Source organism: Olea europaea, chromosome 8, assembly GCF_002742605.1.
Source record: "Olea europaea var. sylvestris chromosome 8, O_europaea_v1, whole genome shotgun sequence".
NCBI classification, from domain to species: Eukaryota; Viridiplantae; Streptophyta; class Magnoliopsida; order Lamiales; family Oleaceae; genus Olea; species Olea europaea.
Window position 1 is genome coordinate 12,194,162 of NC_036244.1, and position 12,487 is coordinate 12,206,648.

Here is a 12,487-nt window from a genome sequence, read left to right on the forward strand (position 1 = left end):
CCCCCTGCCTCCCTGCCTCCCTCCCTCTTTCTCTGCTTGTTGAATAATTTGTTTCTAATATTTACTATTTCTAACAACCTTCGAAAGTCAATAGTTATTTTTCCTGTTTTTATCATGGATATTCTTCATGTTTAATATATAGCGTTTAAAACCTCTTCAAACTGTTAGCTGACTTTGTTACTGTTTTGCATTGTGATGTTGTTTATTTAGTTAAATTTACAATGCCACCTAACGACTCCTGCCATTTCGTAATTCCAGAGAATCTTATGAATCTTTATTGATTTGCAGATGGTGTTTTCTTGATCTTGAAAATAGCTTTGTGGAAGGTGGTTGCTATAATCTCATAATGACTGCTGGTAAGTCTGAAAATCTCAAAATGTTGGAACCAGGCAAACCTCCACCAAGAAAGAAAGCTCGTAAGGAGCATAATCAGGTAAAGGCGACTGCAACTACAAGCTCAAGCGAAACTATGGAACAGCTTATCTGGAAAGAATTTCCCGAAGACCTTTTCGAATCCGTGATAGCAAGAGTTCCGGTCGCCACGTTTTTCCGCTTTCGTTCTGTTTGCCGAAAGTGGAATTCCTTGCCAACTTCCGAAAGTTTCTCCCAACAATGTGCTCAAGTGAATCAAACGCAAACTTGGTTTTATACTATCACTCATGAACTTATTAATGCTGGAGCCATGTATGATCCATCAATGAAAAAATGGCACCACCTGGCTATTCCTGCCTTGCCAACAAAATCGATTGTTTTGCCAGTGGCATCAGCAGGGGGTCTCGTCTGTTTTCTTGACATTGGACATAGAAGCTTTTACGTGTGCAACCCTCTTTTGAAGTCCTTCAAAGAGTTACCTGCTAGGTCAGTTAAAGTTTGGTTCCGTGTGGCAGTTGGGATGACTCTAAACGGAAAATCTACCAATGAGGGATATAAGATCCTTTGGGTTGGTTGTGATGGGGAGTATGAAGTCTATGACTCCACAAAGAACACATGGACCCATCCAGGTAAAATGCCCCCGAATATCAAGCTCCCACTGGCACTAAACTTCAGGTCTCAGGCAGTATCTATTAACGGAACTCTTTACTTCTTGCGTTCACTCCCTGATGGGATCGTGTCCTATAATATGGTCACGGGGGTTTGGAAACAATTCATAATCCCGCCCCCCGTACATTTGAGTGATCATGCATTAGCAGAATATGGAGGAAAGATCATGCTCGTGGGGCTGCTGACGAAGAATGCTGCCACGTGCGTCTGCATATGGGAGCTGCAAAAGATGACGCTTTTAGGGAAGGAGGTTGACAGAATGCCAAATATATGGTGCTTGGAGTTTTATGGAAAGCAGGTTCATATGACTTGCTTAGGTAATAAGGGTTTGCTTATGCTATCCCTGAGATCCCCCCCCCTTTATTTTTTTTTGACGGTTAACCTGTCTTTGTATCCTGTTTAAACATAATGTACATTTGAACTGTTTTAATCTTAATGCTGTGGTTCAGTTATCTGGTTTGTAATCAAAATGGGAGCTCTACTAAAGCACGGCAAATAATGTTTGTATAATTTTCTCTGAAGGATTCTTCATCAGTAATATTCCTCATTGAAGAAAATATTTCTTCAGTAGATACCATATGAATCTTAATTTTCGTACATCTAATTATTGTATTGTCATATCCTATTTTGCACATCTGCTTAACGGTTTGATTTGTAAATAGATAGAAACAAGCGATAAATAAATGGATAATATTTGTTAGTCTATTTCAATGTGTGATTGAAAATGAAATTTAACTATTAATTTATAAATGATTTAACTTTTTCCAAATGGAGGGTTGATTTTCAAATTATAAATATTTGAATAAATACTCTCGTGTAAAAATTTTCTGCAGGCTTATTTCATCAAACATATTTGTAAATATGCATTTTGTAAATGTGTACCATGATCATTGTGTCAAATGTTCTTTTATTATATTAGTTCAATTTATCGTTTTAACTGGTTTATAATTTTTATTTATTTATTTATTCATTTTTTTTTTTATTTTTTTGGAGCTGAGTGAACTCTCCACATACTTCGATCAAAATTTTAATTTTAATTTTCCTTTTTCCTGGATCGTGTCCAGTCATACATGTAACATGAACATAATGACGAGTAAGCGTCACCACGATATAAAATAGGATAAGCAAAAAACAGAACATGGTGCATTAAAATTAAATTGGTATACCTCACTATGATGTAGCAACATAAGTAACAAAGAAGGAAAACAAATGTACTCTAGACAACAAAGGAGAATATTTATTAAGGCTTTCGAGGTTCCTCAAAACATAGTTAACAAGAGTCCTAGAAGAGGCAACGCTGGGTCTAATAATGTTCGGAAGAACAAACTAAAACAGCCTAACGACGACTATATCAAAAGATGATTAAGCCATGCCTCCACTGGTCGCTGTCCTGATTATCTGGAATACATCTAATTATTGTATTGTCATATCCTATTTTGCACATCTGCTTAACGGTTTGATTTGTAAATAGATAGAAACGAGCGATAAATAAATGGATAGTATTTGTTAGTCTATTTCAATGTGTGATTGAAAATGAAATTTAACTTTTTATATAAGATTTAACTTTTGCCAAATGGAGGCTTGATTTTCAAATTAAAAATATTTGATTAAATAATCTCGTGAAAAAATTTTCTGCAGGCTTATTTCATCAAACATATTCGTAAACATGCATTTTGTAAATGTGTGCCATGATCATCGTGTCAAATGTTCTTTTATTATATTAGTTCAATTTATCATTTTATCTGGTTTATAATTTATTTATTTTTTTGGAGCTGAGTGAACTCTCCATATACTTCGGTCAAAATTTTAATTTTAATTTTCCTTTTTCCTTGATCGTGTCCAGTCATATATGTAACATGAAATTGGACTTTTTGTGGGTACCAGTGTATTGACAAGCTCTTGATCTCTGACCTGCAGGGCACATTTCACAATTTACTTCCTCACGATATTTCAGGGGCAGGACGGTGAGAGCCCTCAAGATTGGAATTCAACCTTTTAACATAAACATAATGACGAGTAAGCGTCACCACGATGTAAAATAGGATAAGCAAAAAATAGAACACGGTGCATTAAAATTAAATTGGTATACCTCACTATGATGTAGCAACGTAAGTAACAAAGATGGAAAACAACTGTACTCTAGACAACAAAGGAGAAAATTTATTAAGGCTTTCGAAGTTCCTCAAAACATAGTTAACAACAGTCCTAGAAGAGGCAACGCTGGGTCTAATAATGTTCGGAAGAACAAACTAAAACAGCCTAACGACGACTATATCAAAAGATGATTAAGCCATGCCTCCACTGGTCGCTGTCCTGATTATCTGGAAAAGCGCTGGTAGATGAAGGGAAAAAAAAGAGAGAGATTAGAAATTCGACTCTCATTACGAATGGGGAAGAAGATAATGGAAGAAATTTTGATTTACTTAAAAGCACAATTCCGCAAAGGAAAATAAATGCATGTGAAAGCAAAAGAAAGAAAAATTTCATGATTCAATAGTACACCCACAAATACAACAGAGAAGATCAATGCCTGAAATTAGTTACCTGTTTGGTGGCCTTCAATTGTAAAAGGCTATGTTTTGAATAATATTTTTTGGAGAATGTGTGGTTAAAATGTAGATAAAAAATTTGAATTTAATGTGTGCTTGAAAATTAGCATGAGAAATAAATTAAAGTAAATTAAAGGATGTCAAACAGGGGTTAAATAAATCTATTACCACACATATTTAATGATAACAATCTGACTATAAAACTGTTCTTAAGTTAATTAGAAGGGAATATTATCTGCAGCACCATTCAACAAAGAGAAAATAACATTGAATTAATATCAAAAGAGGAGTTCGAGTTTGTGAATAAAATTAAGAATTTCTTACATGATCCAATGACAACAAAGACAAAGAACCCAAGCAAGACAGGGCCAACAGGATAATTGTTTCCCTTCTTTGTGCTAGTCTCTTGTACAGCCCCGCTAAAGTAAATTAAAGGATGTCAAACAGGGGTTAAATAAATCTATTACCACACATATTTAATGATAACAATCTGACTATAAAACTGTTCTTAAGTTAATTAGAAGGGAATAGTATCTGCAGCACCATTCAACAAAGAGAAAATAACATTGAATTAATATCAAAAGAGGAGTTCGAGTTTGTGAATAAAATTAAGAATTTCTTACATGATCCAATGACAACAAAGACAAAGAACCCAAGCAAGACAGGGCCAACAGGATAATTGTTTCCCTTCTTTGTGCTAGTCTCTTGTACAGCCCCGCGCTTGGTAATGTTCTTCTCAAACTTCACCACCTTCCTGTCAGCAAGTCTTCTTGAAGTTGTCTGAAAGGGAATAAAAATAGCAGAGATTTCATATGAGTTACCCAAAATATTGCATTTGATGTGCGAAAGATTAACTCCGGATTTTGATAATAAATAACAAGTGACAGTAGCACAACTATGACCTTCAGAAAATTGAGCCCCTAAATTAATAAAAAAAAAAAAAAAACTATGACCTTCAGAAAATTGAGCCCCTAAATAGAAAAAAAAGGTTCCACCTAGTCTCTTGTAGAAACTATTTGCTAATGTTTAGAATCTGTTCAAGACTACTACAACTCAAAGCTGGAAAGGATTGACAAAAGGTTTTTACGTGTTTACACATCTAATGACATAAGCCCCCGTTTGGCCCTAATTAATTTTCATTCCATTACATTTTATTTTTCTCTCTCCTATTTTCAACCACACAATCTTTCATAAATTAATATTATACATAAACTAAAAACCAGGGGCAGATGGACTTAGCCCCCCAAAGCACAAGAATTTTTTTATTTTTTATTTTTTAATTCTGGTTTTGGATCCAATCTTGGATCCACCCCTGCCGACAACTTTTCCTTTCTTTTTAACCACTCATTTTTCAAAAAAATACTATTCTACATATTTTCATTTCAATATAATGGAGGCCAAACGGGAGCTAAGTCAAATCGAAGTGAAGATAAAAGCAAAATTGGCTGTACGAACCTGACTTTACCGCACTGAGTAGACTAGAGCACTATTTTTTTTTTTTGCCCCTTTAAATCCATCATAATTCACCTAAGTGAAACTCTAACGAATTCAAACTTTTGTTCTCATTTTAAGTAGCTAAATTACCACCATATAATTACTAAATTCTTGCCATCGTTCAATGAACTATTTAGATCATCACTGCAGATCAACACATGCAATCACAGCATTATTCTGCAGATAATGCTGAACATTATCCCTTAGTTTAAAAGAATAAACTAATTATTTTTTTGTCAAATTATGACTCAGACCATCGAGATCCCAAATTAAATTTGAAAAGATAAAAGCCCTATAATGTTTATAATACAATCTGGCATGCAATATTTGTCCGAAGTCGATACCAATCTCCTAATTATTAATTTCTTAAATAACTACCACAGTCTCTTCGATCATAGCTGTTTTCAATTTTCCCCAAAAAAAAAAATCTCAAGTGAATTTGCAACCTCGCAATGAACAATCGTTTATTGAGATTTAGCTACAAAATCAATAATTACACGGGCTTAAAAATATTAAAATAGGAAAATGACATAACTGATAACAAAATCAGATCAATCGCTCATTAACAATTCCTTAACCTCCCAAACAAAAATATATAAATCCAGTTAAATAAACACAAAATGTACTACATATAAATCAAACTGACAATTTCAAACAACAAAAACACCAATCAAAATACAGAAGAGAATTCAAGATCAGATTTTCACCATGATTACGGGGAGATCGGGTATCCGGTAAGGCGATCTAGCACCTGCGAAGCAATGTACCACCGATCTCTTTATTATTATTATTTTTCCTTTTTATTGTGTGAGAAACTATTTTGAGGGTATTTATACAAAATACTTGAGAGAAAAAATTGACAGAATCTCCCGAGGACGTGTAACCATGTAAATTGTGATTGGATCAAACGCGTATATTGTACACGTGTTTGCAAATGATTGGTACCCAAGGTCCACGTACGCTATTCACACATTCTCTCGGTTTTATTTTCCATTTTAAGGGAAAATTGCACTTTTAGGGCTCAATGTTTAAAAAGGAACAAGTTAGTCTTCAATATTTTATTATAATTACATAATCAATTCATTATGATTATAAAAAACATTATGATCTTCGTTAAATGTTCGTGTCATTCTAATTCTAATGAAAACATACTTCACTTCAAAATTTCAGATATGACTTAAAGTTGAAAAGTAAAATTTATGATATTATTCTCATTCTGCTTGCTTCTAAATCTATGTTACTCTCATCGACGAGCGATAAATGGTTATTTTAGTGTGACGATCTAAAATTTTTGTTGTGGAATAAAAAGAAAAAAAGAATTTTCATTGGCTTCTTCTTGGAGATTGATTATGCAATTTTAATGAAAGATTATAAAGCAATTAGCTTACTTTTAAAGATTAAGGACCAAATTAAGAGGTCGAAAATCAAGATTAGACTTCAAATTTGTATTATTCAATACCGTGGGAATTGTTAATCAAAGAGCAAATGTTTTGACTGTTTTTCCAGTTATATCGTTCTCTTTTTTCACTTAATTTTATAACTAAGGTTAATCATATGGTTTATTGCTCATATGATAACAGGACACAAATAATTAATGTACGAAGTACTTCGTCCAAATTTATGCTCTAATACTTGTTGGCCAATGTAAATAGGTTGTTTTGAGCCCATCAACTGACAATGTAATCACTTGACTATGTGTGTTTAATGTAAACTTTGTTAGGTAATTCTAATCATACAAGTCGAGCCACCAGTTTGAACATGATTAAAGAAACTATTATATAGAAGCATATCGACAAAACCAACTACAATTAAACAACAGAGACAATTTTCAAAATATTATTTATTAAATATATTGGTACTCATGAAATAAGCCGATAATACATTGTTTCGACTGGTAACTCATAAATTCAATACCTTAACTAGATGATTATTCATGCCAGGTCTCAATAGAATCTATAAATCTATAGCCATCTTTCTAGATACGGCGTCTTTTGCACGAAAAAAGACAATACAAGTATTAATAGCTCGTGAATTGAAACAAGACTTCATTGTTAAACTATGCCTAAACTAGGCCAATATTCATGGCAGCTCTCATGACCATGGTCCAAACAATAGACGATGAGTTCCAAAATCTATAGACTCAAAGCCAACATTCTCAAAACCTCATCTTTTCCGCGAGAAAAATAATAAGTTGAAAAATACTCAACGAGTCATCAAGGTTAAACCAAGAAATCAAGGTTAAACTAATAAATCATTTACTTCATTCCTCAACTAGGTCGATAGCCATGTTGTTTTATAATTACGGTCCAAGCAACATACACAAATTCAAGAATCCATAAATCTACAGCCACCAATCTTAGCAATGTCATCTTTTGCAAGAGAAAAATAAAAATCAACAATTCATTTTATTTTCAACAAGCTTGCATGAAAAAAATTGACTGGCACGTGCACAATTTTCACATATAGAACTGGAAAAATTGATTAGGAACAACTATAAAGTAATACCCGGCCGTTAATATCAACATCTACAACTAGTTACAAGCATGAACCAAGAAATCACTTAAATTAACCTCTCCTGCTGTAGATACATACTGTGTATCATACACATCTCGCGAAATTTTACGTACTGATAAAAACATTGCAACTCATAAAAGTAAAGGAGCAAGAAATAGGAAGACACTTGAAGAGAAAAATATATCAGTTATCTATAGGATATTTAAAAATTCAATCTTTATCTGTCAGCTCCAACATGAACTTAGTACAAAAAATGTACATTTCGAACCAAAATATTCCTATCATTGCTGAAAAGTAAATAGTTTTTCAAAACTTCTTGAATGAACTGCATTCCAACATCGCAACCAAAGACTTGACGCTCCACCTCAAAGAAGATTATCTTAAACTCTTATGGCAGGTTCGGCAAAAAGGACTGGGATGTCCTGGACAAGTAGTATTAAGGAAGAAAAGAAGGAAAGAAATTGCTCATTTACTGTTCAGTTCACGCTTAGATTCTTTGGTATCCTATTACTCATCAATTCTTCAGTTTCCCATCTCCCATGAATTTTCAACCCTCCGATTCTCAATAGATTCCAACAATGCTCCCACACTTTCCCTTATTCTCGAACTACATCCCATCCCATTTTTCAAGAAATTTCTTTTCCCTTGTTGATGTTGGTGTTTCCATCAGTATCAGTTAGGTCCACTATTTCAGTAATTTCCTCTTCATTCTTCAAGGACTCGGTTTCTTTAGCAACTGATATAACCTGGAGAAGTTCCAAAGGAGTAGCTGCAGGGTCTAATTCCAGACAACCCTTCAGAGCATTCAACCCTTCTTGACCAGTGAGAAAGCGGGATGGTACCTGGTGAGAAAAACGAGACATTTCTTCCCTTGGGATTCTTTTTATTTCCCTTTGGCTCAGAAGCTGATGGAAAATTGCTTTATACCCTGCAACTTTAACTAGGGGAATAACAACTACGCCCAGTTCTTCATCATAGTCTTCAAGTACTTCCACCATGTCATATTTATGTATTACTGTATCTTCTGTAAGTTCATTCCATTCGGCTGACCAATTCCTGTACAGAGCCCAGACGTCCCCCTTCTGAGGAAGTATCTGGATGGTCCCATCAGTGCCTTTTGTCCATTTAACCTTATGCGAGAACGAGTCGGGTGAGGTTCTAATTCCATGTTTGCCCATTCTAAAAACCCCACAAGCTTTTGAAAAACCAGAATCAAACCACTTACTGGCTTTTGAACTAAGCCAACTGATTTTCACCTCGAAAGGGTTTAAAGAAATCACCTTACGAATCATGGCATAATACCGTGGCATCCCATCATCACCATCATACACAGCCCACACCTGGCGATCTCTGAAACACCTCACCATTCTGTCTCTATCAAAATCATAAAAATCTGAATCTTGAACATCAATTGATATTTGCTTAATGGATTCCACATCAGCACCAAAATCGAGTTTATTAAGAGAAATTTGACTATTAGCCTTGCCTGGCTCGTTCTGATCCAATCTGGCACTATTTGTAACACTGTTATATTTTTCATATGCTGTTTCGTTTTGTACGTTATTTTCATAAGCTTCGCCGGCTGATGTCGTTTTGGTAGCACTAATTGAAGTCCGTTCACTTGACATCTGACGTATTTCACCTTGAACCTTCTCTATAAGTGACTGTTTAACATCAATGTCGCAATTCACCTCGTTCACTGTATCCTTGTTCATACTACAATCTTCAACTCCTTTTCTTCTCTTCACAGCATTACACCGTCCGCCATCAATTGTTCTTTTGGAGGAATGATTTTTCCTTCGATTTACCTCCTCCCTTCTAGTAGCAGCCTGCTTTTTCTGACGCTCTCTTCTCACTTTCTCAAAAGCCTGCTGCACCATATTTGCAGCTTGAGCGGTAGATGCAGAACCATTTGACTCAAAGAAAGGAGCCTGTTGCAAGTTACTGTGATTGGACGGATTACTGATATTAAACCCTGCAGATGGTGGCTCGATTTCTGTTGCGAAGTAGGCCTCAAGGCAATTTGGGCAGAGCAAATGCTTGTTAAGATACATCCTGAGATATTCATACTGCATCTTGCATCGATGACAGACAGTCCAAAATGTACGCCGTTCCTTCTTACAAGATGGAGCAGGACCGGACGAGGCATCCCTCTTACTAGAATTACCCTTTGGAACCTTCATTTTTGAAGCTGTATTCTTTGCAAAGTTGTAAAATCCATTTTGCTTTGTTGGTGAAGGGCCTGCATTCGTAGTCTGATTCCTCTCCTGGAATGTGGTACCATACTTATTGTCATATTCTAATCTCTTGGACTTATCAGACAGCAAACTCCAGGCCTGTGAAACAAGTTTAAATGCCCCTTCTGCCCCAACAGATTTGTTCTTGTCAGGATGAAGCAGAAGAGCCAGTTTCCTGTATTGTTTTCTTACTGTCTCATCATCAGCTAAAGGAGTCACACCAAGTATGGTATACCAGTTATATTCACCATTTATTTTCTCCTTGGCAGAAATATAAACCTCAAATGTCCTAATCAACTGGGAAATGCCCTCTAGCCCAGGATATAGATTTTGAGCCTTGAGAGCAAATTTTTTTGCTGCCTTAATGTCCTTATCCAGGAACTTCCTCTCAGCAATCTCTTTTGCTCTCATGGCCTCGTCTCTATTGCACTCCATCTGTGGATTGCCCTTCTCTTAACCACTTAAGAATTTTATCATTAAAAAACAATATCAACACTACTGAAAAGCTTTTTGATATTCAATGCATCCACTTCTTTACATTCCAAAACCCAATTTCCAGGAGCTCCAAGACCTGAGCGACATAACATTTACATATAAACCAATTCAGAAAACGTCTAAAAATAGAAAACTAGTCCCACATAGGCATTTTCCATTATATCACAACAATTTGGACAAATGTAACAAACAAAGATTCATATCATATAGCTTAGAATGCATCTATTAAATCAAAATTGCAATAAAACCAAGTGCAGCATGTAAGGTAAAGAATGTCCAGGCCCAGAGCAATAGCCTAGTCAAAACTTGCTCATTTCATTTTCCCTGAACCTTGATGTGGCCATTAAAATTAACATTACTTCAGATCAATCCATCATCAAAAGTTAAGGAGACTAAATAAGAATAAAGTTGAAAAAGTCAAAAATATATAGAGAATAATTTGATAATGAATTGGTTAATTAAAAGTGTACAAACCCTTTGTTTATATAGGCAAATAATTCCCTAATCTTACCAATATAAGCAAACTAAACTAAAATCCTAAAGGAAAGAAAACTAAAATTCTAAAAGGAAACAAAATCTTAATCTAAAAGAAAGAAGAAATCATATTCTAATCAAGAAAGAAAAGAAATCCTAATCTAAAAGCCTGTTTGAGCCCCATTTTTTTTAAGAATGCATTTTGGAATGGTAGACTGATGGAGAATGTGTCGTTGAAAAATAAGGAAAATATTTGGGTTTGTATATACTATTATCTTATTGAAGAATATGTATTTGAAAAAAAAAGAGAGAAAAATGTATTTGAAAATAATGGGGAACAAACATGGGCTAAATAAGAAAGAAGAAAAGGTAATTAAGCCTATTACAAGAAGAAATCCTATTATAAGTAACTAACTTCTATCCTATTTATAATAAGATTGCATCATAAATCAATGCTCATAAATGCATAATATCACATGTTACATGATGGGTTTGATTATACATTCACAACATTTACAATCACGAGTGTGTGTTTTTTTATATACCAAAGTTGCAAACGACAAAAATTAACCATAGAACAGTTGAATAAGTAAAAAAGCATTAGTTGTTTGTTCTCATTCCAGGAATTCCAAGACCTGAGCAACATAAACAAATAAATATAACCCAATTCAGAAAAAGTCTAAAAAATAGAAAACTAGTCCTACATAGGCATTTTCCATTTATATCATGACAAATTGGACAAATCTAACAAACAGAGATTCAAATCATATAGTTTAGCATCCATCTATTAAACAAAATTGCAATAAAACCAAGAGCAGCATGCAAAAGTAAAGAATGTACAGGCCAAATGCAATAGCATAATCAAAACTCATTCAATCCATTTTCCCTGAGCCTTGATGTGGCCATTAAAATCAACAATACCCCAGATCAATCCATCATCAAAAGTTAAGGAGACTAGAGAAAACTAGCTGATTACAAGTTCTCAATACTTGAGTCGGAGCGGAATTGGAATTGAAATTCTTAAAACAAGAATAAAATTGAAAAACTCAAAAATATATAGAGAATAATTTGATTATAACAAATTGGTTAACGAAAAGTATACAAATCCTGTGTTTATATAGGCAAATAATTTCCTAATCTTATCAATATAAGGAAACCAAACTAAAATCCTAAAAGGAAACAAAATCTTAATCTAAAAGAAAGAAGATCCTATTCTAATCAAGCCCAAAAAAAAATAAAAATAAATAAATAATCCTCAGCTATTTTAGAAAGAAGAAAAAACGATAAAGCCTATTACAACTGGAAAATCTATTATAAATAACTAACTTCCATCTTGTTTATAATAAGATTGTCCTACAACACGAGTAAATTAAAAAAATCATATACAGCATCATAAATCAATGTTCGTAAATGCATAATATCACATGTTGCATGACAGGTTGAATTATACACACACAACATTTACAATCGCCACAAAATTGACCATAGAACCCAGTTGAATAAGTAAAAAGCATTAATTGTTTGTTCTCAAGTATGGCACTAATGCAGTAAAGGTTGAATAACCAATGAAGAATTTCTACCGTATTCTAACAATATTTCTAAACATTCATTTCAACCCTCAACCCGAACTCAGGTTTCCTAAATTCATCAATATTCCAAGTCACCAGCTACAATTTTTTTTTT

General features: G+C 34.2%; 3 protein-coding genes across 4 annotated transcripts in view; 1 reads left to right on the plus strand and 2 right to left on the minus strand.

The window, feature by feature from the left end:
• The window catches only part of LOC111398287 (F-box only protein 6-like), a 7,565-nt gene extending 6,121 nt beyond the window's left edge, over nucleotides 1-1,444 (plus strand). Inside the window, exon 2 of the mRNA XM_023025208.1 lies at nucleotides 289-1,444. Coding sequence (XP_022880976.1) covers nucleotides 289-1,444 — 1,156 coding nt within the window. The remainder of the gene's footprint in view (nucleotides 1-288) is intronic.
• Nucleotides 1,445-3,106: 1,662 nt separating this feature from the next.
• Nucleotides 3,107-5,934, minus strand: LOC111398812 (stress-associated endoplasmic reticulum protein 2-like). Of its 2 annotated transcripts, XM_023025920.1 has the most exons (3): nucleotides 5,792-5,934; nucleotides 4,214-4,370; nucleotides 3,107-3,373 (listed from the first exon to the last, which is right to left on the minus strand). In XM_023025920.1, exons 1-3 carry the CDS (start codon nucleotides 5,792-5,794, stop codon nucleotides 3,327-3,329), a joined length of 207 nt encoding a protein of 68 aa, XP_022881688.1. In that variant the 5' UTR covers nucleotides 5,795-5,934; the 3' UTR covers nucleotides 3,107-3,326. The 2 variants fall into 2 exon arrangements, 1 of the variants encoding a protein (XP_022881688.1); XR_002703413.1 differs by lacking the exons at nucleotides 4,214-4,370; nucleotides 5,792-5,934 and adding an exon at nucleotides 3,915-4,016.
• Nucleotides 5,935-7,764: 1,830 nt separating this feature from the next.
• On the minus strand, nucleotides 7,765-10,911 carry LOC111398813. The gene has a single exon (XM_023025921.1). The coding sequence runs from the start codon at nucleotides 10,268-10,270 to the stop codon at nucleotides 8,225-8,227; it is 2,046 nt and encodes a 681-aa protein (XP_022881689.1). The 5' UTR covers nucleotides 10,271-10,911; the 3' UTR covers nucleotides 7,765-8,224.
• Nucleotides 10,912-12,487: the final 1,576 nt, after the last annotated feature.

Coding starts and splice junctions, on each gene's coding strand:
- LOC111398813 (XM_023025921.1), bottom strand. CDS start 10,270: ATGGAGTGCAATAGAGACGAGGCCATGAGAGCAAAAGAGATTGCTGAG.
- LOC111398812 (XM_023025920.1), bottom strand. Junction 3,374..4,213: donor CTTTGTTGTCATTGGATCAT/GTAAGAAATTCT, acceptor TTCATCTACCAG/CGCTTTTCCAGATAATCAGG.